Below are 25,278 nucleotides of genomic sequence, written 5' to 3'. Positions count from 1 at the left end.
AAATAAGAAGTATCAAAATATTTCCTTTTTTGTTTACCAACTTTAGCGATCGGAACCATTTCTTTTAAATTTCAAAATAGTTTTAAACAAAAATTAAAATATATATATTATTCCTTATTGGAATTTTTTATTTTTGAGATGAGCATTGTATGTTAATTTTTTTTATTTTATTTCGGACTATTACGAAGGCCAGAGGAAGTTGGCCGAAACGTTGTGCTGTGGACCAATAAAAAGATAAGATGAGACTAATAGTCCGAAATAAAATTAAAAAAAAATAAAAAATTATTATATTTCTGCGTCTGACACTAAAAACATATTTTGTCCTTTTTATATCCAGTATTATAGGCAAATAAGTGTAAATGATATTATGCATTTAATATTAATTCAAATTATATATATATATATATATATATATATATATATATATATATATATATACACACATATATATGCACATATATATACATATATATATGTATATATGTATGTGTGTGTGTGCCTGTGTGTTATTATGTGTTCGTGTGTGTGTGTGTGTGTGTTATTATGTATTCGTGTTCGTAATTTTGAAGATAAAAAAATTATTATTAAAATATGTCCCAAATAAAAAGTATACACAAAGGTATTATAGTTGTCTATTTCAAGTCAATGTTCATTTTAAAACAATACAATGATATATATATATATATATATATATATATATATATATATATATATATATATATATATAATTTTTGTAGGCTAAAATGATAGATAATTAGTTCAAACAACGCTATAGATAGAACGGTGCTCGCCTCGCAAGCAAGTGACTCAGATTCCGAATCCCGAGTTCGAATATGTTTTATTGATGATAGGGGGCGAAACTTGAGTCTTGGCTTTTTAGTCTGCGTCTTTCATTGTTTGTGTAAGCTGCAGCGTCGTTTATATATATATATATATATATATATATATATATATATATATATATATATACGGATCATTCACAACTTCTTTGAATTGTGATGCTATAAAGTCGACGTTCTATGTCTGAGTTGCAGCCGCCTTTCTGTAAAATTCCGTAAGGATTGCCTGATTCCAATCTTGTGTGTCGAATCCGTTTTCTCCTTGATCTTCTCTTTGTTTCGTTTGCAAGCATGCCTTACTTCGCGGACAAGTGAGGTGAGCGCCTGTTCGACGCTCTCGTAACTCTCTCCGGCCGATACCTCGGCGAACAGCAGATTCCGATTTCGACAGAAGGCGGCACCTTCCTCCAGCTTCACCTGTCGCATGTGCAGCATGTCGTTCTTGTTGCCTATCAAGGTGATCGGGGTAGAGTCGTCGCACAGGTGTAGCACTTTGTCTGTCAGCTCCTTGCAAGTCTCAAAACTCTCGCGATCGATGATCGAATAAACCATGACGATGCCATCGGCCCACACTAGATAATTCTCTCGCTCGCTACTGTCAATACCCTGTAAAAGAAATAAAAGAAAATATTTTAAAAAATAATAAAGAAAAGTATCGTTTTTTTTTACAAACTAATCACATCTTATCAAGGCCTATATGACACTCAAGGATAAGGGTTATTGGATAAGACAGATAGACCGTATGACACCGTGTGTATTTGTTATAATAGCTGTAACTAGCAGAAAAATTGATTATTTAAAAGAGAGGCTCAACAAGAACTTCTTTACATTAGGCTTGAAAACGGTAATGTTATAATCAGCTGGAAAGCAGCCTCGCAGAGCAGTGTTCCAAAGACGGGTAATTCCGGGGGAAAAATTCTGTGCATAGAATTCCCGCTTAGTTCTAAATACGCAGAAGGAGAAAGGGAATTTATCGACAGTGGCTATCTCTAGACGAGTTTTTGTTGTGAACCTTTTCCAAGGCGGACATTATAGAATGGAGCTCCGTCGAGCACCTGACATGAAAGTAACGATGGAGTACAGAAAGTCAAGCAACGTCTATTATGTGAGAAAGAGGCTGTAAGGTGGAAAAGAGGTCAATGTTATTCGTATTATTTGGATTCTTGTGACTGCTGTTTTCATATTGTTAGGTAAGCGCCAGGCAATTCAGTTATCTATCTATCTATCTATCTATCTATCTATCTATCTATCCAACCATCTAATTATCCGTCCAGTGAAGTAAATAACAGAGACTGAATCGTGGGAAACAATAAGTTGAGCGAGCATGCAGGTGCAGAAAGGGTCATGTTGTGACATGTATCAAATTTGGTTGACCGGTCAGTTTGCACCGGAAGTATTCGAATGGGGGACCGGATGTGACGTGTAAGGTGTTCCAGCTTGAATTAGCCGAGTTAAGTTTTGTGAGTTGGATCAGAGACGCCGATAAAGATGAACTAAAACGGGTCTCCCCATGAGGGAGGGGGAGGCTTCAGGATAGAGACATAGAAGAATCCACAAGCCAAGATTCACTTCAGCTCTGCTCTGACGAGATACCTGAGGAGTGAATGAAATATATATTAAAAACACGCATCGTCTTGGGTCCATGTCTTGAAACGTTTTCTTTTAACAGGTTCCAGCTCCCCTAAGGACGGTTGACGAATCTCAAAGAAGCGACCAGCAACAGACAGGTATGTCGTTGTAAATGTACTGTGGATTATATGTAATACACACACGCACCCACGAACACTAGATGAGTCACGGGCTATTAAGTAAATAGACATTAAGGGATATGAGGACAGTAGTCCGTTAAATGCACAATTAGATAAGAATACATAAAAATGATTTCGTGAGAATAAAATACACAACAATATTAAGTACCATTTTCACAACGCTTGTACACCGCTATCTTCAGACAATTCTCACCTGGAACGGTAGAGACAACGCTTCTATCCACTGCGATAAGGACCCATAGCACAGTGGATAGAGGCGTTGGGTCTCTACCCAAAGAAGGCCAGAGGATTAGTTGACCAAAACGTGGTGAGATAACAACTATGAAAGGCAGCAATTGCCGGGGATACTATTACAAGACTCAGTATTCCTATTCCGTTCTGGTGAACCACCCGAAGAAGGTCGGAGGAGGAGGAGGAGGATGAGAAGAAGAAGAAGAAGGAAGAAAGGAAGGAAAGAAGGAAAGAAGGAAGGAAGGAAGATGAGTATATCGGTCTGCAGAAAAATGAATACACAAACACGAGATGTTGTTGAAACTTTTGTGCGACCACGTGGTCAGGAAATAAAGTCTTAATCATTTCTCTGTTGCTAATTTACCAGCGGATTGAACAGAAATGTTTTCTACTGAAAGAAACACCCTATGAACTGTCGTATGTTTTTGCTTATATGTTAAACACATCTTTCTTAATTCTCGTATCAAAATGTGCATTCAATTGTATTTGGGGCTAATGTGTAAATTATAAGCGTAATCGAAACTGCATCTCCCATTTATAGTTTTGTATAATTTATTAAGAAACAAGTGAAGCATGGCAGCCAAATTTTCGCCCCAAAACTGATTTAAAAGCTTGCTGCATGTAGGAATACCCTTTATGTAAAATCTCAAATGTTTAGACCCAAAATTTGCTGAATAGTTTGCTAGAGACCGCAAAGGTAAAATCTTTGGAACTTTGACTCCTTGGTAGCAAAAGTTTTGGCCAAAAACCGATTAAAAAGCTTACTTTTTGAAGATAAAAAAATATTATTAAAATATGTCCCTTGCTCTATGTTTGAGTACACTTTATGTAAAATTTCAAATGTTTAGTCCAAAAATTGGCTGAGAGGTCAACTTTTTTTATAACTCTGACCTAAATTTTGACCCCTTAACATTTATTGTTTTGGGCTCAAATCCAGTTAAAAACTTTGATCCATGTCCAAAGAACCTATATCTAACATTTCAAGTGTTTAGACTCAAAATTGGCGGAAGAGTTTGGTAGAGATTTCAAATGTCAAATCGCTGAGTTTTGATTCCTTGACCGCAAAATTTCCGACCAAAAACCACTGAAAAAGATTTTCCCAAACCTCAATACCCCTTATGTCAAATCTCTAGATTGAAAATTGATAGAATAACTCGGTAGGGAATTGCGCGCGCACACACACACACACACACACACACACACACACACACACACACACACACACACACACACACGCGCGCGCGCACACACACACACACACACACACACACACACACACACACACACACAGAGGCAATTTTACTTTTATAGATATATAGATATATTTGTACTTTACTGAATTCACACAAAAACCCAATTAACTGATATTTGTTAATTTTGGAACACAGCTGCTGGACGTAAAGGATTATAATGTTGGCTATATTTAGTGCATGGAAGAGGATAAAAAGTTTTGATTTCTGTGAAATGTTAATCATATATATAGCCATCAATTACTAAAGATTAAAAAAAAAAATTAATTCCTTTGGTGTATTTAAAAGGATTTTAGTTTGTATAATATGGTAAAATATTTCACATTTACATTAAATTTTCTTCATATTAATTAGGCACAACAATCAAGTACGATTCACTTCAATTCATCTTTAAGCTTTAAATTTTAGAGATTTTCTTAGCATCAAAATCATTAATGGATTTTGGTCAAAATTAAAATAAAGATTGTAGACCAAGTCGTATTATATCTTGATTTCAATCTTGCTTCTTAAAGGGACTTAAAAGTGGCGCTTTTAGCATTTTTGGGACAAACATTCTTCTAGTGCAGGGGTCTCCAAAGTACGTCACGCGGACCAGATCCGGCCCGCCAAAATCTTTATTTATAAGTGTGACACTTTTTTTTTAATATGGTAATATACTAATATTTAATTTATTTAAAGGAAATATATGTTTATATTTCCTTCATTTATACTGCCTTCATTTATATTGCCTTCGTTAATATTTCCTTCATTTATATTTCCTTCATTTATATTGCCTTCGTTTATATTTCTTTCATTTATATTGCCTTCGTTTATATTTCCTTCGTTTATATTGCCTTCGTTTATATTGCCTTCGTTTATATTTCCTTCGTTTATATTGCCTTGATTTATATTTCCTTCGTTTATATTTCCTTCGTTTATATTTCCTTCGTTTATATTTCCTTCGTTTATATTTCCTTCGTTTATATTTCCTTCATTTATATTGCCTTCGTTTATATTTCCTTCGTTTATATTGGCTTCGTTTATATTTCCTTCATTTATATTTCCTTCGTTTATATTGCCTTCGTTTATATTTCCTTCGTTTATATTGCCTTCGTTTATATTGCCTTCGTTTATATTTCCTTCGTTTATATTTCCTTCATTAATATTGCCTTCGTTTATATTTCCTTCATTTATATTTCCTTCATTTATATTGCCTTCATTTATATTGCCTTCGTTAATATTTCCTTCATTTATATTGCCTTCGTTTATATTTCCTTCGTTTATATTGCCTTCGTTTATATTTCCTTCCTTTATATTGCCTTCGTTTATATTGCCTTCGTTTATATTTCCTTCCTTTATATTGCCTTCGTTTATATTTCCTTCGTTTATATTTCCTTCGTTTATATTTCCTTCGTTTATATTGCCTTCGTTTATATTTCCTTCGTTTATATTTCCTTCATTTATATTTCCTTCATTTATATTGCCTTCGTTTATATTTCCTTCGTTTATATTTCCTTCGCTTATATTGCCTGCGTTTATATTTCCTTCGTTTATATTGCCTTCGTTTATATTTCCTTCGTTTATATTGCCTTCGTTTATATTGCCTTCGTTTATATTTCCTTCGTTTATATTTCCTTCATTTATATTGCCTTCGTTTATATTTCCTTCATTTATATTTCCTTCATTTATATTGCCTTCATTTATATTGCCTTCGTCAATATTTCCTTCATTTATATTGCCTTCGTTTATATTTCCTTCGTTTATATTGCCTTCGTTTATATTTCCTTCGTTTATATTGCCTTCGTTTATATTGCCTTCGTTTATATTTCCTTCCTTTATATTGCCTTCGTTTATATTTCTTTCGTTTATATTTCCTTCGTTTATATTTCCTTCGTTTATATTTCCTTCGTTTATATTTCCTTCGTTTATATTGCCTTCGTTTATATTTCCTTCGTTTATATTTCCTTCATTTACATTTCCTTCATTTATATTGCCTTCGTTTATATTGCCTTCGTTGATATTTCCTTCGTTTATATTTCCTTCGCTTATATTGCCTGCGTTTATATTTCCTTCGTTTATATTTCCTTCGTTTATATTTCCTTCGTTTATATTTTCTTTCGTTTATATTGCCTTCGTTTATATTTCCTTCGTTTATATTGCCTTCATTTATATTGCCTTCGTTTATATTTCCTTCATTTATATTGCCTTCGTTTATATTTCCTTCGTTTATATTTCCTTCATTTATATTTCCTTCATTTATATTGCCTTCATTTATATTGCTTCGTTTATATTTCCTTCATTTATATTGCCTTCGTTTATATTTCCTTCGTTTATATTTCCTTCATTTATATTGCCTTCGTTTATATTTCCTTCATTTATATTTCCTTCATTTATATTGCCTTCATTTATATTGCCTTCGTTTGTATTTCCTTCATTTATATTTCCTTCGGTTATATTTCCTTTGTTTATATTGCCTTCGTTTATATTTCCTTCGTTTATATTTCCTTCGTTTATATTTCCTTCATTTATATTTCCTTCATTTATATTTCCTTCATTTATATTTCATTCATTTATATTTCCTTCATTTATATTTCCTTCATTTATATTTCCTTCGTTTATATCACCTTCGTTTATATTGCCTTCGTTTATATTTCCTTCGTTTATATTGCCTTCGTTTATATTTCCTTCGTTTATATTTCCTTCGTTTATATTGCCTTCGTTTATATTTCCTTCGTTTATATTTCATTCGTTTATATTTCCTTCATTTATATTTCCTTCGTTTATATTGCCTTCGTTTATATTTCCTTCGTTTATATTACCTTCATTTATATTGCCTTTGTTTATATTGCCTTCGTTTATATTTCCTTCGTTTATATTTCCTTCGTTTATATTGCCTTCGTTTATATTTCCTTCGTTTATATTTCCTTCATTTATTTTTCCTTCGTTTATATTTCCTTCATTTATATTTCCTTCGGTTATATTTCCTTCATTTATATTTCCTTCATTTATATTCCCTTTATTTATATTTCCTTCATTTATATTTCCTTCGTTTATATTGCCTTCGTTTATATTGCCTTCGTTTATATTGCCTTCGTTTATATTTCCTTCATTTATACTTCCTTCATTTATATTTCCTTCATTTATATTTCATTCATTTATATTGCCTTCATTTATATTGCCTTCGTTTTTATTTCCTTCATTTATATTGCCTTCGTTTATATTTCCTTCGTTTATATTTCCTTCATTTATATTGCCTTGGTTTATATTTCCATCATTTATATTTCCTTCATTTATATTGCCTTCATTTATATTGCCTTCGTTTATATTTCCTTCATTTATATTGCCTTCGTTTATATTTCCTTCGTTTATATTTCCTTCGTTTATATTTCCTTCGTTTATATTGCCTTCGTTTATATTGCCTTCGTTTATATTTCCTTCCTTTATATTGCCTTCATTTATATTTCCTTCGTTTATATTTCCATCATTTATATTTCCTTCATTTATATTTCCTTCATTTATATTGCCTTCATTTATATTGCCTTCATTTATATTGCCTTCGTTTATATTTCCTTCATTTATATTGCCTTCGTTTATATTTCCTTCGTTTATATATCCTTCATTTATATTGCCTTCGTTTGTATTTCCTTCATTTATATTGCCTTCATTTATATTTCCTTCATTTATATTTCCTTCATTTATATTGCCTTCATTTATATTGCCTTCGTTTATATTTCCTTCATTTATATTGCCTTCGTTTATTTTTCCTTCGTTTATATTTCCTTCATTTATATTGCCTTCGTTTATATTTCCTTCATTTATATTTCCTTCATTTATATTGCCTTCATTTATATTGCCTTCGTTAATATTTCCTTCATTTATATTGCCTTCGTTTATATTTCCTTCGTTTATATTGCCTTCGTTTATATTTCCTTCGTTTATATTGCCTTCGTTTATATTGCCTTCGTTTATATTTCCTTCCTTTATATTGCATTCGTTTATATTTCCTTCGTTTATATTTCCTTCGTTTATATTTCCTTCGTTTATATTTCCTTCATTTATATTTCCTTCGTTTATATTTCCTTCGATTATATTGCCTTCGTTTATAGTTCCTTCGTTTATATTGCCTTCGTTTATATTTCCTTCGTTTATATTGCCTTCGTTGATATTTCCTTCGTTTATATTTCCTTCATTTATATTTCCTTCATTTATATTGCCTTCGTTTATATTTCCTTCGTCTATATTTCCTTCGCTTATATTGCCTTCGTTTATATTTCCTTCGTTTGTAGTTCCTTCATTTATATTTCCTTCGTTTATATTTCCTTCGTTTATATTGCCTTCGTTTATATTTCCTTCGTTTATATTGCCTTCATTTATATGGCCTTCGTTTATATTTCCTTCATTTATATTTCCTTCATTTATATTGCCTTCATTTATATTGCCTTCGTTAGTATTTCCTTCATTTATATTGCTTTCGTTTATATTTCATTGGTTTATATTTCCTTCGTTTATATTTCCTTCGTTTATATTTCCTTCATTTATATTTCCTTCGTTTATATTTCCTTCCTTTATATTTCCTTCGTTTATATTGCCTTTGTTTATATTGCCTTCGTTTATATTTCCTTCGTTTATATTTCCTTCGTTTATATTTCCCTCATTTATATTTCCTTCATTTATATTTCCTTCATTTATATTTCATTCATTTATATTTCCTTCATTTATATTTCCTTCATTTATATTTCCTTCGTTTATATCACCTTCGTTTATATTGCCTTCGTTTATATTTCCTTCGTTTATATTGCCTTCGTTTATATTTCCTTCGTTTATATTTCCTTCGTTTATATTGCCTTCGTTTATATTTCCTTCGTTTATATTTCATTCGTTTATATTTCCTTCATTTATATTTCCTTTGTTTATATTGCCTTCGTTTATATTTCCTTCGTTTATATTACCTTCATTTATATTGCCTTCGTTTATATTGCCTTCGTTTATATTTCCTTCGTTTATATTTCCTTCGTTTATATTGCCTTCGTTTATATTTCCTTCGTTTATATTTCCTTCATTTATTTTTCCTTCGTTTATATTTCCTTCATTTACATTTCCTTCGTTTATATTTCCTTCATTTATATTTCCTTCATTTATATTCCCTTTATTTATATTTCCTTCATTTATATTTCCTTCGTTTATATTGCCTTCGTTTATATTGCCTTCGTTTATATTGCCTTCGTTTATATTGCCTTCATTTATATTTCCTTCATTTATATTTGCTTCATTTATATTTCATTCATTTATATTGCCTTCATTTATATTGCCCTCGTTTTTATTTCTTTCATTTATATTGCCGTCGTTTATATTTCCTTCGTTTATATTTCCTTCATTTATATTGCCTTGGTTTATATTTCCATCATTTATATTTCCTTCATTTATATTGCCTTCATTTATATTGCCTTCGTTTATATTTCCTTCATTTATATTGCTTTCGTTTATATTTCCTTCGTTTATATTGCCTTCATTTATATTTCCTTCGTTTATATTGCCTTCGTTTATATTGCCTTCGTTTATATTTCCTTCATTTATATTGCCTTCGTTTATATTTCCTTCGTTTATATATCCTTCATTTATATTGGCTTCGTTTGTATTTCCTTCATTTATATTGCCTTCATTTATATTTCCTTCATTTATATTTCCTTCATTTATATTGCCTTCATTTATATTGCCTTCGTTTATATTTCCTTCATTTATATTGCCTTCGTTTATATTTCCTTCGTTTATATTTCCTTCATTTATATTGCCTTCGTTTATATTTCCTTCATTTATTTTTCCTTCATTTATATTGCCTTCATTTATATTGCCTTCGTTAATATTTCCTTCATTTATATTACCTTCGTTTATATTTCCTTCGTTTATATTGCCTTCGTTTATATTTCCTTCGTTTATATTGCCTTCGTTTATATTGCCTTCGTTTGTATTTCCTTCCTTTATATTGCATTCGTTTATATTTCCTTCGTTTATATTTCCTTCGTTTATATTTCCTTCGTTTATATTTCCTGCATTTATATTTCCTTCGTTTATATTTCCTTCGTTTATATTGCCTTCGTTTATAGTTCCTTCGTTTATATTGCCTTCGTTTATATTTCCTTCGTTTATATTGCCTTCGTTGATATTTCCTTCGTTTATATTTCCTTCATTTATATTTCCTTCATTTATATTGCCTTCGTTTATATTTCCTTCGTCTATATTTCCTTCGCTTATATTGCCTTCGTTTATATTTCCTTCGTTTGTAGTTCCTTCATTTATATTTCCTTCGTTTATATTTCCTTCGTTTATATTGCCTTCGTTTATATTTCCTTCGTTTATATTGCCTTCATTTATATGGCCTTCGTTTATATTTCCTTCGTTTATATTTCCATTCATTTATATTTCCTTCATTTATATTGCCTTCATTTATATTGCTTTCGTTTATATTTTCTTCATTTATATTGCCTTCGTTTATATTTCCTTCGTTTATATTCCTTCATTTATATTGCCTTCGTTTATATTTCCTTCATTTATATTTCCTTCATTTATATTGCCTTCATTTATATTGCCTTCGTTTGTATTTCCTTCATTTATATTGCCTTCGTTTATATTTCCTTCGTTTATATTTCCTTCGTTTATATTTCCTTCATTTATATTTCCTTCATTTATATTTCCTTCATTTATATTTCCTTCATTTATATTTCCTTCGTTTATATCTCCTTCGTTTATATTACCTTCGTTTATATTTCCTTCGTTTATATTGCCTCCGTTTATATTTCCTTCGTTTATATTTCCTTCGTTTATATTGCCTTCGTTTATATTTCCTTCGTTTATATTTCCTTTGTTTATATTTTCTTCGTTTATATTTCCTTCGTTTATATTTCCGTCGTTTATACTGCCTTCGTTTATATTTCCTTCGTTTATATTTCCTTCGTTTATATTGCCTTCGTTTATATTTCCTTCGTTTATATTGCCTTCGTTTATATTGCCTTCGTTTATATTATCTTCGTTTATATTGCCTTCGTTTATATTGCTTTGTTTATATTTCATTCGTTTATATTTCCTTCGTTCATATTTCCTTCGTTTATATTGCCTTCGTTTATATTTCCTTCGTTTATATTGCCTTCGTTTATATTGCCTTCGTTTATATTTCCATCGTTTATATTTCCTTCATTTATATTTCCTTCATTTATATTTCCTTCATTTATATTGCCTTCGTTTATATTTCCTTCGTTTATATTTTCTTCGTTTATATTGCCGTCATTTATATTTCCTTCCTATATATTTCCTTCATTTATATTTCCTTCGTTTATATTTCCTTCGTTTATATTGCCTTCGTTTATATTTCGTTCGTTTATATTGCCTGCGTTTATATTGCCTTCGTTTATATTTCCTTCGTTTATATTGCCTTCGTTTATATTGCCTTCGTTTATATTCCTTCATTTATATTGCCTTCGTTTATATTTCCTTCATTTATATTTCCTTCATTTATATTGCCTTCATTTATATTGCCTTCGTTTGTATTTCCTTCATTTATATTGCCTTCGTTTATATTTCCTTCGTTTATATTTCCTTCGTTTATATTTCCTTCATTTATATTTCCTTCATTTATATTTCCTTCATTTATATTTCCTTCATTTATATTTCCTTCGTTTATATCTCCTTCGTTTATATTACCTTCGTTTATATTTCCTTCGTTTATATTGCCTCCGTTTATATTTCCTTCGTTTATATTTCCTTCGTTTATATTGCCTTCGTTTATATTTCCTTCGTTTATATTTCCTTCGTTTATATTGCCTTCGTGTATATTTCGTTCGTTTATATTTCCTTTGTTTATATTTTCTTCGTTTATATTTCCTTCGTTTATATTTCCGTCCTTTATACTGCCTTCGTTTATATTTCCTTCGTTTATATTTCCTTCGTTTATATTGCCTTCGTTTATATTTCCTTCGTTTATATTGCCTTCGTTTATATTGCCTTCGTTTATATTATCTTCGTTTATATTGCCTTCGTTTATATTGCTTTGTTTATATTTCATTCGTTTATATTTCCTTCGTTCATATTTCCTTCGTTTATATTGCCTTCGTTTATATTTCCTTCGTTTATATTGCCTTCGTTTATATTGCCTTCGTTTATATTTCCTTCGTTTATATTTCCTTCATTTATATTTCCTTCATTTATATTTCCTTCATTTATATTGCCTTCGTTTATATTTCCTTCGTTTATATTTTCTTCGTTTATATTGCCGTCATTTATATTTCCTTCCTATATATTTCCTTCATTTATATTTCCTTCGTTTATATTTCCTTCGTTTATATTGCCTTCGTTTATATTTCGTTCGTTTATATTGCCTGCGTTTATATTGCCTTCGTTTATATTTCCTTCGTTTATATTGCCTTCGTTTATATTGCCTTCGTTTATATTTCCTTCATTTATATTTCCTTCGTTTATATTTCCTTCATTTATATTGCCTTCGTTTATATTTCCTTTGTTTATTTTGTCTTCGTTTATATTGCCGTCATTTATATTTCCTTCATTTATATTTCCTTCGTTTATATTTCCGTCGTTTATATTTCCTTCGTTTATATTGCCTTCGTTTATATTGCCTTCGTTTATATTTCCTTCGTTTATATTTCGTTCGTTTATATTTCCTTCGTTTATATTTCCTTCGTTTATATTGCCTTCGTTTGTATTTCCTTCATTTATATTTCCTTCGTTTATATTGCCTTCGTTTATATTTCCTTCATTTATATTTCCTTCATTTATATTTCCTTCGTTTATATTTCCTTTGTTTATATTTCGTTCGTTTATATTTCCTTCATTCATATTTCCTTCGTTTATATTTCCTTCGTTTATATTGCCTTCATTTATATTTCCTTCGTTTATATTGCCTTCGTTTATATTTCCTTTATTTATATTTCCTTCGTTTATGTTTCCTTCGTTTATATTGCCTTCATTTATATTTCCTTCGTTGATGTTGCCTACGTATATATTTCCTTCATTTATATTGCCTTCGTTTATATTTCCATCGTTTATATTTCCTTCGTTTATATTGCCTTCATTTATATTTCCGTCGGTTATATTGCCTTCGTTTATATTTCCTTCATTTATATTTCCTTCGTTTATATTGCCTTCGTTTATATTGCCTTCGTTTATATTGCCTTCGTTTATATTTCCTTCATTTATATTTCCTTCGTTTATATTGCTAGTGTTTATATTTCAATCGTTTATATTTCCTTTGTTTATATTTCCTTCATTTATATTTCCTTTTTTTATATTGCCTCCTTTATATTTCCTTCATTTATATTTCCTTCGTTTATATTTCCTTCGTTTATATTGACTTTGTTTATATTTAAATCGTTTATATTTCCTTCTTTTATATTTCCTTCATTTATATTGCCTTCGTTTATATTTCCTTCGTTTATAATGCCTTCGTTTATATTGCCTTCGTTTATATTGCCTTCGTTTATATTTCCTTCCTTTATATTGCCTTCATTTATATTTCCTTCGTTTATATTGCCTTCGTTTATATTTCCTTCGTTTATATTTCCATCATTTATATTTCCTTCATTTATATTTCCTTCATTTATATTGCCTTCATTTATATTGCCTTCATTTATATTGCCTTCGTTTATATTTCCTTCATTTATATTGCCTTCGTTTATATTTCCTTCGTTTATATATCCTTCATTTATATTGCCTTCGTTTGTATTTCCTTCATTTATATTGCCTTCATTTATATTTCCTTCATTTATATTTCCTTCATTTATATTGCCTTAATTTATATTGCCTTCGTTTATATTTCCTTCATTAATATTGCCTTCGTTTATATTTCCTTCGTTTATATTTCCTTCATTTATATTGCCTTCGTTTATATCTCCTTCATTTATATTTTCTTCATTTATATTGCCTTCATTTATATTGCCTTCGTTAATATTTCCTTCATTTATATTGCCTTCGTTTATATTTCCTTCGTTTATATTGCCTTCGTTTATATTTCCTTCGTTTATATTGCCTTCGTTTATATTGCCTTCGTTTATATTTCCTTCCTTTATATTGCCTTCGTTTATATTTCCTTCGTTTATATTTCCTTCGTTTATATTTCCTTCGTTTATATTTCCTTCATTTATATTTCCTTCGTTTATATTTCCTTCGTTTATATTTCCTTCGTGTATATTGCCTTCGTTTATAGTTCCCTCGTTTATATTGCCTTCGTTTATATTTCCTTCGTTTATATTGCCTTCGTTGATATTTCCTTCGTTTATATTTCCTTCATTTATATTTCCTTCATTTATATTGCCTTCGTTTATATTTCCTTCGTCTATATTTCCTTCGCTTATATTGCCTTCGTTTATATTTCCTTCGTTTATATTTCCTTCGTTTATATTTCCATCGTTTATATTTCCTTCGTTTATATTGCCTTCGTTTATATTTCCTTCGTTTATATTGCCTTCATTTATATGGCCTTCGTTTATATTTCCTTCATTTATATTGCCTTCGTTTATATTTCCTTCGTTTATATTTCCTTCATTTATATTGCCTTCATTTATATTGCTTTCGTTTATATTTTCTTCATTTATATTGCCTTCGTTTATATTTCCTTCGTTTATATTCCTTCATTTATATTGCCTTCGTTTATATTTCCTTCATTTATATTTCCTTCATTTATATTGCCTTCATTTATATTGCCTTCGTTTGTATTTCCTTCATTTATATTGCCTTCGTTTATATTTCCTTCGTTTATATTTCCTTCGTTTATATTTCCTTCGTTTATATTTCTTTCATTTATATTTCCTTCGTTTATATTTCCTTCGTTTATATTTCCTTCGTTTATATTTCCTTCGTTTATATTGCCTTCGTTTATATTGCCTTCGTTTATATTTCCTTCGTTTATATTTCCTTCGTTTATATTTCCTTCATTTATATTTCCTTCATTTATATTTCCTTCATTTATATTGCCTTCATTTATATTTCCTTCATTTATATTTCCTTCGTTTATATCTCCTTCGTTTATATTACCTTCGTTTATATTTCCTTCGTTTATATTGCCTCCGTTTATATTTCCTTCGTTTATATTTCCTTCGTTTATATTGCCTTCGTTTATATTTCCTTCGTTTATATTGCCTTCGTGTATATTTCGTTCGTTTATATTTCCTTTGTTTATATTTCTTTCGTTTATATTTCCTTCGTTTATATTTCCGTCGTTTATACTGCCTTCGTTTATATTTCCTTCGTTTATATTTCCTTCGTTTATATTGCCTTCGTTTATATTTCCTTCGTTTATATTGCCTTCGTTTATATTGCCTTCGTTTATATTGCCTTCGTTTATATTGCTTTGTTTATATTTCATTCGTTTATATTTCCTTCGTTCATATTTCCTTCGTTTATATTGCCTTCGTTTATATTTCCTTCGTTTATATTGCCTTCGTTTATATTGCCTTCGTTTATATTTCCTTCGTTTATATTTCCTTCGTTTATATTGCCGTAATTTATATTTCCTTCATTTATATTTCCTTCGTTTAAATTTCCTTCGTTTATATTTCCTTCGTTTATATTTCCTTCATTTATATTGCCTTCGTTTATATTTCCTTCGTTTATTTTTTCTTCGTTTATATTGCCGTCATTTATATTTCCTTCATTTATATTTCCTTCGTTTATATTTCCGTCGTTTATATTTCCTTCGTTTATATTGCCTTCGTTTATATTGCCTTCGTTTATATTTCCTTCGTTTATATTTCGTTCGTTTATATTTCCTTCGTTTATATTTCGTTCGTTTATATTTCCTTCGTTTATATTTCCTTCGTTTATATTTCCTTCGTTTATATTGCCTTCATTTATATTTCCTTCGTTTATATTGCCTTCGTTTATATTTCCTTCATTTATATTTCCTTCATTTATATTTCCTTCGTTTATGTTTCCTTCGTTTATATTGCCTTCATTTATATTTCCTTCGTTGATGTTGCCTTCGTTTATATTTCCTTCATTTATATTGCCTTCGTTTATATTTCCTTCGTTTATATTTCCTTCGTTTATATTGCCTTCATTTATATTTCCGTCGTTTATATTGCCTTCGTTTATATTTCCTTCATTTATATTTCCTTCGTTTATATTGCATTCGTTTATATTGCCTTCGTTTATATTGCCTTCGTTTATATTTCCTTCATCTATATTTCCTTCGTTTATATTGCTAGTGTTTATATTTCTATCGTTTATATTTCCTTTGTTTATATTTCCTTCATTTATATTTCCTTCGTTTATATTGCCTTCCTTTATATTTCCTTCATTTATATTTCCTTAGTTTATATTTCCTTCGTTTATATTTCCTTCGTTTATATTGACTTTGTTTATATTTCAATCGTTTATATTTCCTTCTTTTATATTTCCTTTGTTTATATTGCCTTCGTTTATATTTCCTTCGTTTATATTGCCTTCGTTTATATTGCCTTCTTTTATATTTCCTTCGTTTATATTGCTTTCGTTTATATTTCCTTTGTTTATATTGCCTTCGTTTATATTTCCTTCGTTTATATTTCCTTCAGTTATATTGCCTTCGTTTATATTTCCTTCGTTTATATTTCTTTCATTTATATTTCCTTCGTTTATATTTCCTTCGTTTATATTTCCTGCGTTTATATTTCTTTCATTTATATTTCCTTCGTTTATATTTCCTTCGTTTATATTTCCTTCGTTTATATTTCCTTCGTTTATATTTCATTCGTTTATATTTCCTTCGTTTATATTGCCTTCGTTTATATTTCTTTCATTTATATTTCCTTCGTTTATATTTCCTTCGTTTATATTTCCTTCGTTTATATTTCTTTCATTTATATTTCCTTCATTTATATTTCCTTCGTTTATATTTCCTTCGTTTATATTTCCTTCGTTTATATTTCTTTCATTTATATTTCCTTCGTTTATATTTCCTTCGTTTATATTTCCTTCGTTTATATTTCTTTCATTTATATTTCCTTCGTTTATATTTCCTTCGTTTATATTTCCTTCGTTTATATTTCCTTCGTTTATATTTACTTCATTGATATTTCAATCGTTTATATTTCCTTCATTTATATTTCCTTCGTTTATATTTCCTTCATTTATGTTTCCTTCGTTTATATTTCCTTCGTTTATATTGCCTTCGTTTATAGTTCCTTCGTTTATATTGCCTTCGTTTATATTCCCTTCGTTTATATTTCCTTCAGTTATATTGTCTTCGTTTATATTTCCTTCGTTTATATTTCTTTCATTTATATTTCCTTCGTTTATATTTCCTTCGTTTATATTTCCTTCGTTTATATTTCCTTCGTTTATATTGCCTTCGTTTATATTTCCTTCGTTTATATTTCCTTCATTTATATTTCCTTCGTTTATATTTCCTTCGTTTATATTTTCTTCGTTTATATTTCCTTCATTTATATTTCCTTTGTTTAATTTCCTTCGTTTATATTTCCTTCATTTATATTTCCTTTATTTATATTATCTTCATTTATATTTCATTCGTTTATATTTCCTTTATTTATATTTCCTTCGTTTATATTGTCTTCATTTATATTTCCTTCGTTTATATTTCCTTCGTTTATATTTCGTTCGTTTATATTTCCTTAATTTATATTTTCTTCGTTTATATTTCCTTCATTTACATTGCCTTCGTTTATATTTCCTTCGTTTATATTTCCTTCATTTATATTTCCTTCGTTTATATTTCCTTCGTTTATATTTTCTTCGTTTATATTTCCTTCATTTATATTTCCTTTGTTTAATTTCCTTCGTTTATATTTCCTTCATTTATATTTCCTTTATTTATATTGTCTTCATTTATATTTCCTTCGTTTATATTTCCTTTTTTTATATTTCCTTCGTTTATATTTCCTTCATTTATATTTCCTTCGTTTATATTTCCTTCGTTTATATTTCGTTCGTTTATATTTCCTTAATTTATATTTCCTTCGTTTATATTTCCTTCATTTACATTGCCTTCGTTTATATTTCCTTCGTTTATATTTCGTTCGTTTATATTTCGTTCGTTTAAATTTCCTTCATTTATATTTCCTTCGTTTATATTTCCTTCGTTTATATTGCCTTCATTTATATTTCCTTCGTTTATATTGCCTTCGTTTATATGTCCTTCATTTATATTTCCTACATTTATATTTCCTTCGTTTATATTTTCTTCGTTTATATTGCCTTCATTTATATTTCCTTCATTTATATTTCGTTCGTTTATATTTCCTTCGTTTATATTTCCTTCATTTATATTGCCTTCGTTTATATTTCCTTCGTTTATATTGCCTTCATGTATATTGCCTTCGTTTATATTGCCTTCATTTATATTTCCATTCATTTATATTTCCTTCATTTATATTTCCTTCGTTTATATTGCCTTTATTTATATTTCCTTTATTTATATTTACTTCATTTATATTTCCTTTGTTTATATTGCCTTTATTTATATTGCCTTCATTAATATTTCATTCATTTATATTGCCTTCGTTTATATTTCCTTCGTTTATATTTCCTTCATTTATATTTCCTTCGTTTATATTGCCTTCATTTATATTGCCTTCATTTATATTGCCTTCGTTTATATTTCCTTCGTTTATATTGCCTTCATTTATATTGCCTTCGTTTATATTTCCTTCGTTTATATTGCCTTCATTTATATTGCCTTCATTTATATTGCCTTCATTTATATTTCCTTCATTTATATTTCCTTCGTTTATATTGCCTTCATTTATATTGCCTTCATTTATATTGCCTTCGTTTATATTTCCTGCGTTTATATTTCCTTCATTTATATTGCCTTCGTTTATATTTCCTTCGTTTATATTTCCTTCGTTTATATTGCCTTCATTTATATTTCCTTCGTTTTTATTGCCTTCATTTATATTTCCTTCGTTTATATTTCCTTCGTTTATATTGCCTTCATTTATATTGCCTGCGTTTATATTGCCTTCGTTTATATTGCCTTCATTTATACTTCCGTCGTTTATATTGCCTTCGTTTATATTGCCTTCGTTTATATTTCCTTCATTTATATTGCCTTCGTTTATATTTCCTTCGTTTATATTGCCTTCGTTTATATTGCCTTCATTTATATTTCCGTCGTTTATATTTCCTTCGTTTATATTTCCTTCATTTATATTTCCTTCATTTATATTTCCTTTGTTTATATTTCCTTCGTTTATATTTCCTTCATTTATATTTCCTTCGTTTATATTGCCTTCGTTTATATTTCCTTCATTTATATTGCCTTCGATTATATTTCCTTCGTTTATATTGCCTTCATTGATATTTCCTTCGTTTATATTGCCTTCATTGATATTTCCTTCGTTTATATTGCCTTCGTTTATATTTCTCTTTCACTTTCCTTCATTGACTCTTTCTTTCATTTATACAGTATTTCTCATTTCTTCCCTTGTTTTTTTACTTATAAATTTCCTTCTTCTATCTGTTCTTTCCTTCTAAATTTTCTGTCCTTTCCTTTGTTTTTTTTTCGTTCTTTTCCTTCCAACAAAACCACTAACATTTACCGATTCTTCGCAAGCATCTACTTTGCCCGACAAAAATGTGAAAACAGGACATACCAAAAATTCCGCATATTATTTTCTTTCCTCCCGTTTCTTTATCTGCTGTGTGTCCCCCCCCCTTTTTATCTTCTATAAATAAAAATGGAGTGGGTCAACAAACAAGATGGCAACATTTCATCTTAGATAAAGATAAAAAAGTATTCGATGTTTTCGTGTTTGCCCTCAGGTAGGAGAGAGAAACAAAAAAGGTGCGAGAAAAATCATGGGTCAGTGCCTACCTGTGTGTATGCGTGGGCCAAGGAGTGCTCTCTCTCTCTCTCTCTCTCTCTCTCTCTCTCTCTCTCTTTATATATATATATATATATATATATATATGTGTGCGTGTGTGTGTGTGCGTGTGTGTGTGTGTGATGAGGGACAAGCAGTGCTATGTATGTATGTGTGTGTGTGTGTGTGTGTGTGTGTGTGTGTGTGTGTGTGTGGTAATGAGTTCTATATATATATATAATATAAAGCTGAACGTCTGTGTGTGTGTTAGGTACCGGATTGGCTCCTATATGGTTGATCATTATAGAAAACTGATCACATATAATGATAGAAGATGACGCGAGACACAGGAATGGATATGTTTGATCTGGCATAATGATGATTCATTAAAATTGTGGGGTCTGCGTACGCGCCTGGTCTACAAAGTATGGAAACAAAAAATTAAAAAATTAAAAAACACGTTTACAAGTGTTTTTGATATAGATGTACATAATAATACTTTGATAAGTATGTTTAAATAGGGATGGTATAATAAAATTGTGGGGTGTGCGTTCGCGCCTGGCCTCCATAGATAAAACTTTTCATATCTATCTGCGTAAGTACACTTTGATAATTATGTTTCAGTTTGAAGAAATATGGTATAATAAAATTATGGGGTGTTCGTTCGCGCCTGAACTCAATAGAATGGAAATATGTCACAAAGTTTTACAAGTTTTTTTATAGGCACCGCCAAAAATGGCCGCAAAATCAAGTTGTTGTTGTTTTTTAAAACTAAATTACATTTATTAAAATCCATTATTTCTGAGTAACTTTTTTTTTCCAGAAAGATAAAACCCTGAATTTTATCATATAGAAAACAGAATAATGTAAAACTTTTTCTACTATTTTTAATTAAATTTTAAGTGTTAAATTTTCCCAAAAAGTTAACAATTGACATTTTTTGTCTTGCACAAAAAACGTACTTAAATATTTAAAAAAAAAAAGGTTTTTGAAATAATTAATTTATTTATTTATGGTCTAACTAAGATTTAGGATGATTTTCTAAGAGAATATGCAAAAATATTATAATATAAGTACCTGAATTTCAAATAATTCCACTTATTCATCCGAATGGTTGACCCACTCAAACAAGACCGATGATGAGGGGAGGTTCAGTCATGATTTCTCCATTGCCTATGACCTCACTCAGATTGTTCAGGAACCTACCCGTGTGCCCGATAATGACGGCCAGTATGCGAGCCTACTAGACCTTTTTCTCACAACTTGCCCTGAACTATGTTCAGTTTCTGTTCTGTCGCCTCTTGGATCTTCCGACCACTCTGTTGTATCAATTAAGATAAAAATGAAATGTAATAAGTCCCCAGACGTACCTCTTCATCGTACAGTATATCAATACACTAAGGCTGACTGGGATAGCTTCCGTACATTTATATCTGATCTACCTCTGCATTCCATGTTTAAAAAGGATGTGTCCTCTATAGTATTAGACCTAACTGAATGGTTAATTGTAGGTATTGACCATTTCATACCCTCTAAAAAGTTTCAGCAAAAACCTAACAGCCAGCCATGGTTCTCTCCAGAATGTGCTGCTGCCATTGCGCACAGAAATCACTTTTTCCACTGCTTCAAACGTAATAGATGTATGGAAACTAAAGCCGTTTTCAGGACTGCCAGCAACCATTGTAAGAAAGTAATAAGGAACGCAAGAGTGTTGTATGCTCAATCTGTTAAGTCCAAAGTAGCTGAGCAGCGGCTTGGTTCCCACCAGTTTTGGCAAATAGCAAACAGAATCCTGAACAGAAGCGTGTGCTCCATCCCAACTATTATCAATGGACCTGAGGTAATCTCGTCAGCATCAGACAAAGCCAAACTCTTTGTCAAGAACTTTGCAGCTAATTCTACCCTTGCGATCAAGACCGCCAACCCCCAATATTTCCTCCTGTATCAGAAAACACGCTATGTGATATACGTATATCTGTACGTGATGTTGCGAAGCTAATCAAAAACCTTGATTCGAGTAAAGCAACTGGCCCTGATGGTATTCCAATTATAGTACTCAAAAAACTTCAACCTGAATTAGCGCCCATACTTACAAAACTGTTTAAACGTTGTCTTAAGGAGAATAGTTTCCCATCTCCCTGGAAAATCTCATCAGTATGCCCTGTATTTAAGAATTCAGGTGATCGCTCATCCCCCTCTCAGTACAGGCCAATAAGTCTCCTGTGCGTCATGAGTAAGTTGCTAGAATCTGTGTTAAATACAGAAGTAATCAAACATCTCAACAAAAATAACCTTCTTAGTGACACTCAATATGGTTTCCGTTCTGCTAGATCTACAGCAGATGTCCTTACAGTTATATCGCATAGGATTAACAAATCTCTCGACCGTGGTAATCTTTCTAGGGCAATTGCTCTTGACATATCTAAAGCCTTTGATAGGGTATGGCATAAAGGTTTACTTCATAAGATCGCTAGCTATGGTATAGCTGGAAAAGTCTTCTCAATTATTAAATCATTTCTTTCTGATAGGTTCATAAGAGTAGTAGTTGAGGGGCAAAAATCAGAAGCTCACAGTATTAATGCCGGTGTCCCTCAGGGATCCATCCTGGGCCCAACTATTTTCCTGATCTACATTAATGATCTTCCAAATCATATCCTTACATCATTTGTAGACATTTATGCTGACGACACTACCATTTATGGTACCACATCTAAGACAGTAAACGACCAAGTTCTCTCCAATTCTCTCTCCTCTGATCTTGAGCACGTAGTACAATGGGGAAAGGAGTGGCTGGTTACTTTTAATGCATCTAAAACCAAGCTTCTCTCTTTACATCATCAACATACTAATTCACATTTGTCATCAATTGAAATGAATGGCTCTCGTCTTCAGGAGGCCTCAAGTTTTGACAAGCTTTTGGGCTTGACCATTACTCCTGATCTTAAATGGAACACGTATATCAAATCTGTTGCCAAGGCCGCTGGAAAAATGGTGGGATCTTTCTATCGATCCAGTAGATATCTCACTGCTGATGCTATTCTCTACCTATATAAGAGCCAGGTTCGTCCAAGGATGGAATACTGTTGCCACATCTGGGCAGGAGCTGCTAGAAAGGACTTGTCCTGCCTTGATAGAGTTCAAAATAGACTTCGTAGCCTTGTAGGAGATGTCCTTTTCTCCTCCTTGCAACCTCTATCTCACAGAAGAGATGTTGCGAGTTTGTCTCTGATGTATCGTTATTTTCATGGAAAGTGTTCAACTGAGCTTCAATCTATGGTCCCCCCTCGCCAAACTTTCACAAGAAACACTCGTCTAGCTGTAAACACTATCAATAATTTCCCCCACTCTTTATCTGTGCCTAAACCTAAACGTAGATTCCATGAACAAAGCTTCTTTCTTAGAACTGCACGCCTGTGGAATTGTCTTCCGTTTTCCTGCTTTCCGGCTGACTACAATATGGTTGTGTTCAAGTCTAAAGTAAATAAGTTCTTGATGAGCCGTTCCATATAAGTTATCAAATTTACCAAATTTTCATTACTAATGATTACTATATTGACCAATTTCTACTGTACACTCTTTAACCCTTATCCTTGAGTGGCCTCTGGGCCTTGATAATGTGGTGATGCCTTTGTAAAAAAAAAAAAAAAAAAAAAGGTAACCAAATATCTCGCGTCGATCTAGAGTTTATATCGACTCTATTTACGTTTTGCGTTTGATAAGAAGAAAACTATGGAAGACCAAACAGGCCAAAAAAACTTATTTTTCAGTGACGAAAATTTCAATGTATTATTAAGCTGAGGCTGGCCAGTACCAGATGGGTGACCATTTGTATGTGTTTGGTTTTTAATGTGTATGTGTGTGGGGGCCAGGCTCCCCAAAATGGGGGGGGGCAATTTAAAGCAGAATAAAAAAAAATTATTTCAGCGCGTTTGGTCCACCGTAGTCGAAAGGCGGCAAACGTTTTCAAACGGGATCGAAAAAAAATGATGCTATTTTTAACACAAAGGGCACAATATTTATTGAATTTTTTTTTTTGTATCGATTATTCAAAGCATGTCCTGTTTAATAATGGTCATGCATTATTCGGCTCGCTAAAAAAAAATTGTTAATTTATTTATCAAAAATTTTAAAATGGCTTTTTTCGTATAAATATTAAAAAAATTTTTTTTTTTGTTTTGCTTAACTTAAATTAATTATGTTACTTAACATATTCACCGAATTTCACACTCCAAAAGTCAAAAGCGGAATAATTAAACACAATCAAAGTTCTGATATTCAGACGTCAAAATAAGGTATGCAAACAATTTTTTTTTTTTTAATCTATAATTCTGTCCCTTAGAACAACACAATATGTTTTGTTCAGTTTCAGATGATTATTTTAAGCATATTTGTTCCCACTTCAAAACAAGGGGGGTTTTTGTAAGCAAAAAAATATATATATATATAAATATCGTTTATGAAAAATAAGTACACTGTTATAAAGTTCATTCTTCTCTTAATAATCGCTGAAAATTTCGTATTGATCGGATAATTACCTGATTTTTGGTAGATTTTTAAAAAGACGGTCCGTCAAAAAGTACTGACCTGCCCCCCCCCCCAGTTTTGGCGGTGCCTAGTTTTTTAATATAGATCCACAGAATATTGTGATAAGTGTTTCAGTGTGAACAGGTATGGTATAATAAATTATGAGGTTCATCTATTTTATTTTTACTTTCATCATATTTTGCTTTGGTTTTGATACCCTCAAATTCGAAGCTATCTCTTTACAGCCCTTCCTTTTCATAACGTATCATACTTTCATAAATCAGAGTTCATTTTCTGTAGGCTGTTTTTGAACCCAGTCAACGACGGGTACTTTTGCTAGTGTGTGTGTGTGTGCGTGTGTATAGATGCCATGTATTTATTTGCGTTTGCGATATTTCTGAGCTTCTGTCTTAAAACTTTGGGATTCTGGTTTGGAATCTCGCTAAGTTCAGCCACGCTTATGAATCAGAAACTACGAAATATGCGCTCGTAGATAAATATTAACTTTAAGACATCATATATATATATATATATATATATATATATATATATATATATATATATATATATATATATATATATATATATATGTGTGTGTGTGTGTGTGTGTGTGTGTGCATAGTAAGTTATAAAATATATATGGCATATTGCATATTACTGGCAAAATTAAAATATTTTATAACTTACTACCTAGCTCTACCTACGTATTGAACACTGCTGAAGTAAATACTTAAAGTTTACGCAAAAATTTATACTTTCGTATGTCAATTTATGTGATTAAATGAAGTAATCACACACACACACACACACACACACACATATATCCATATATATATGATTAGTTTTTTTTTTTTTTTTTCTTTTTTGGAAAAAGAATTCC

At 30.5% G+C, this 25,278-nt stretch overlaps 1 protein-coding gene across 1 annotated transcript in view; it reads right to left on the bottom strand.

Moving 5' to 3' along the window:
* Positions 1-282: 282 nt before the first annotated feature.
* LOC145245825 (ras-related and estrogen-regulated growth inhibitor-like protein) overlaps positions 283-25,278 on the bottom strand; it is a 172,316-nt gene continuing 147,320 nt past the window's right edge. The window contains exon 4 of the mRNA XM_080107473.1: positions 283-1,445. Coding sequence (XP_079963599.1) covers positions 1,002-1,445 — 444 coding nt within the window. The 3' untranslated portion in view covers positions 283-1,001. The remainder of the gene's footprint in view (positions 1,446-25,278) is intronic.

This window comes from Euprymna scolopes, chromosome 23 (assembly GCF_053919585.1).
Source record: "Euprymna scolopes isolate OS-2025 chromosome 23, ASM5391958v1, whole genome shotgun sequence".
NCBI classification, from domain to species: Eukaryota; Metazoa; Mollusca; class Cephalopoda; order Sepiida; family Sepiolidae; genus Euprymna; species Euprymna scolopes.
Note: the sequence above shows the minus strand (reverse complement) of the source record. Positions and strands in the feature narration are given on the sequence as shown.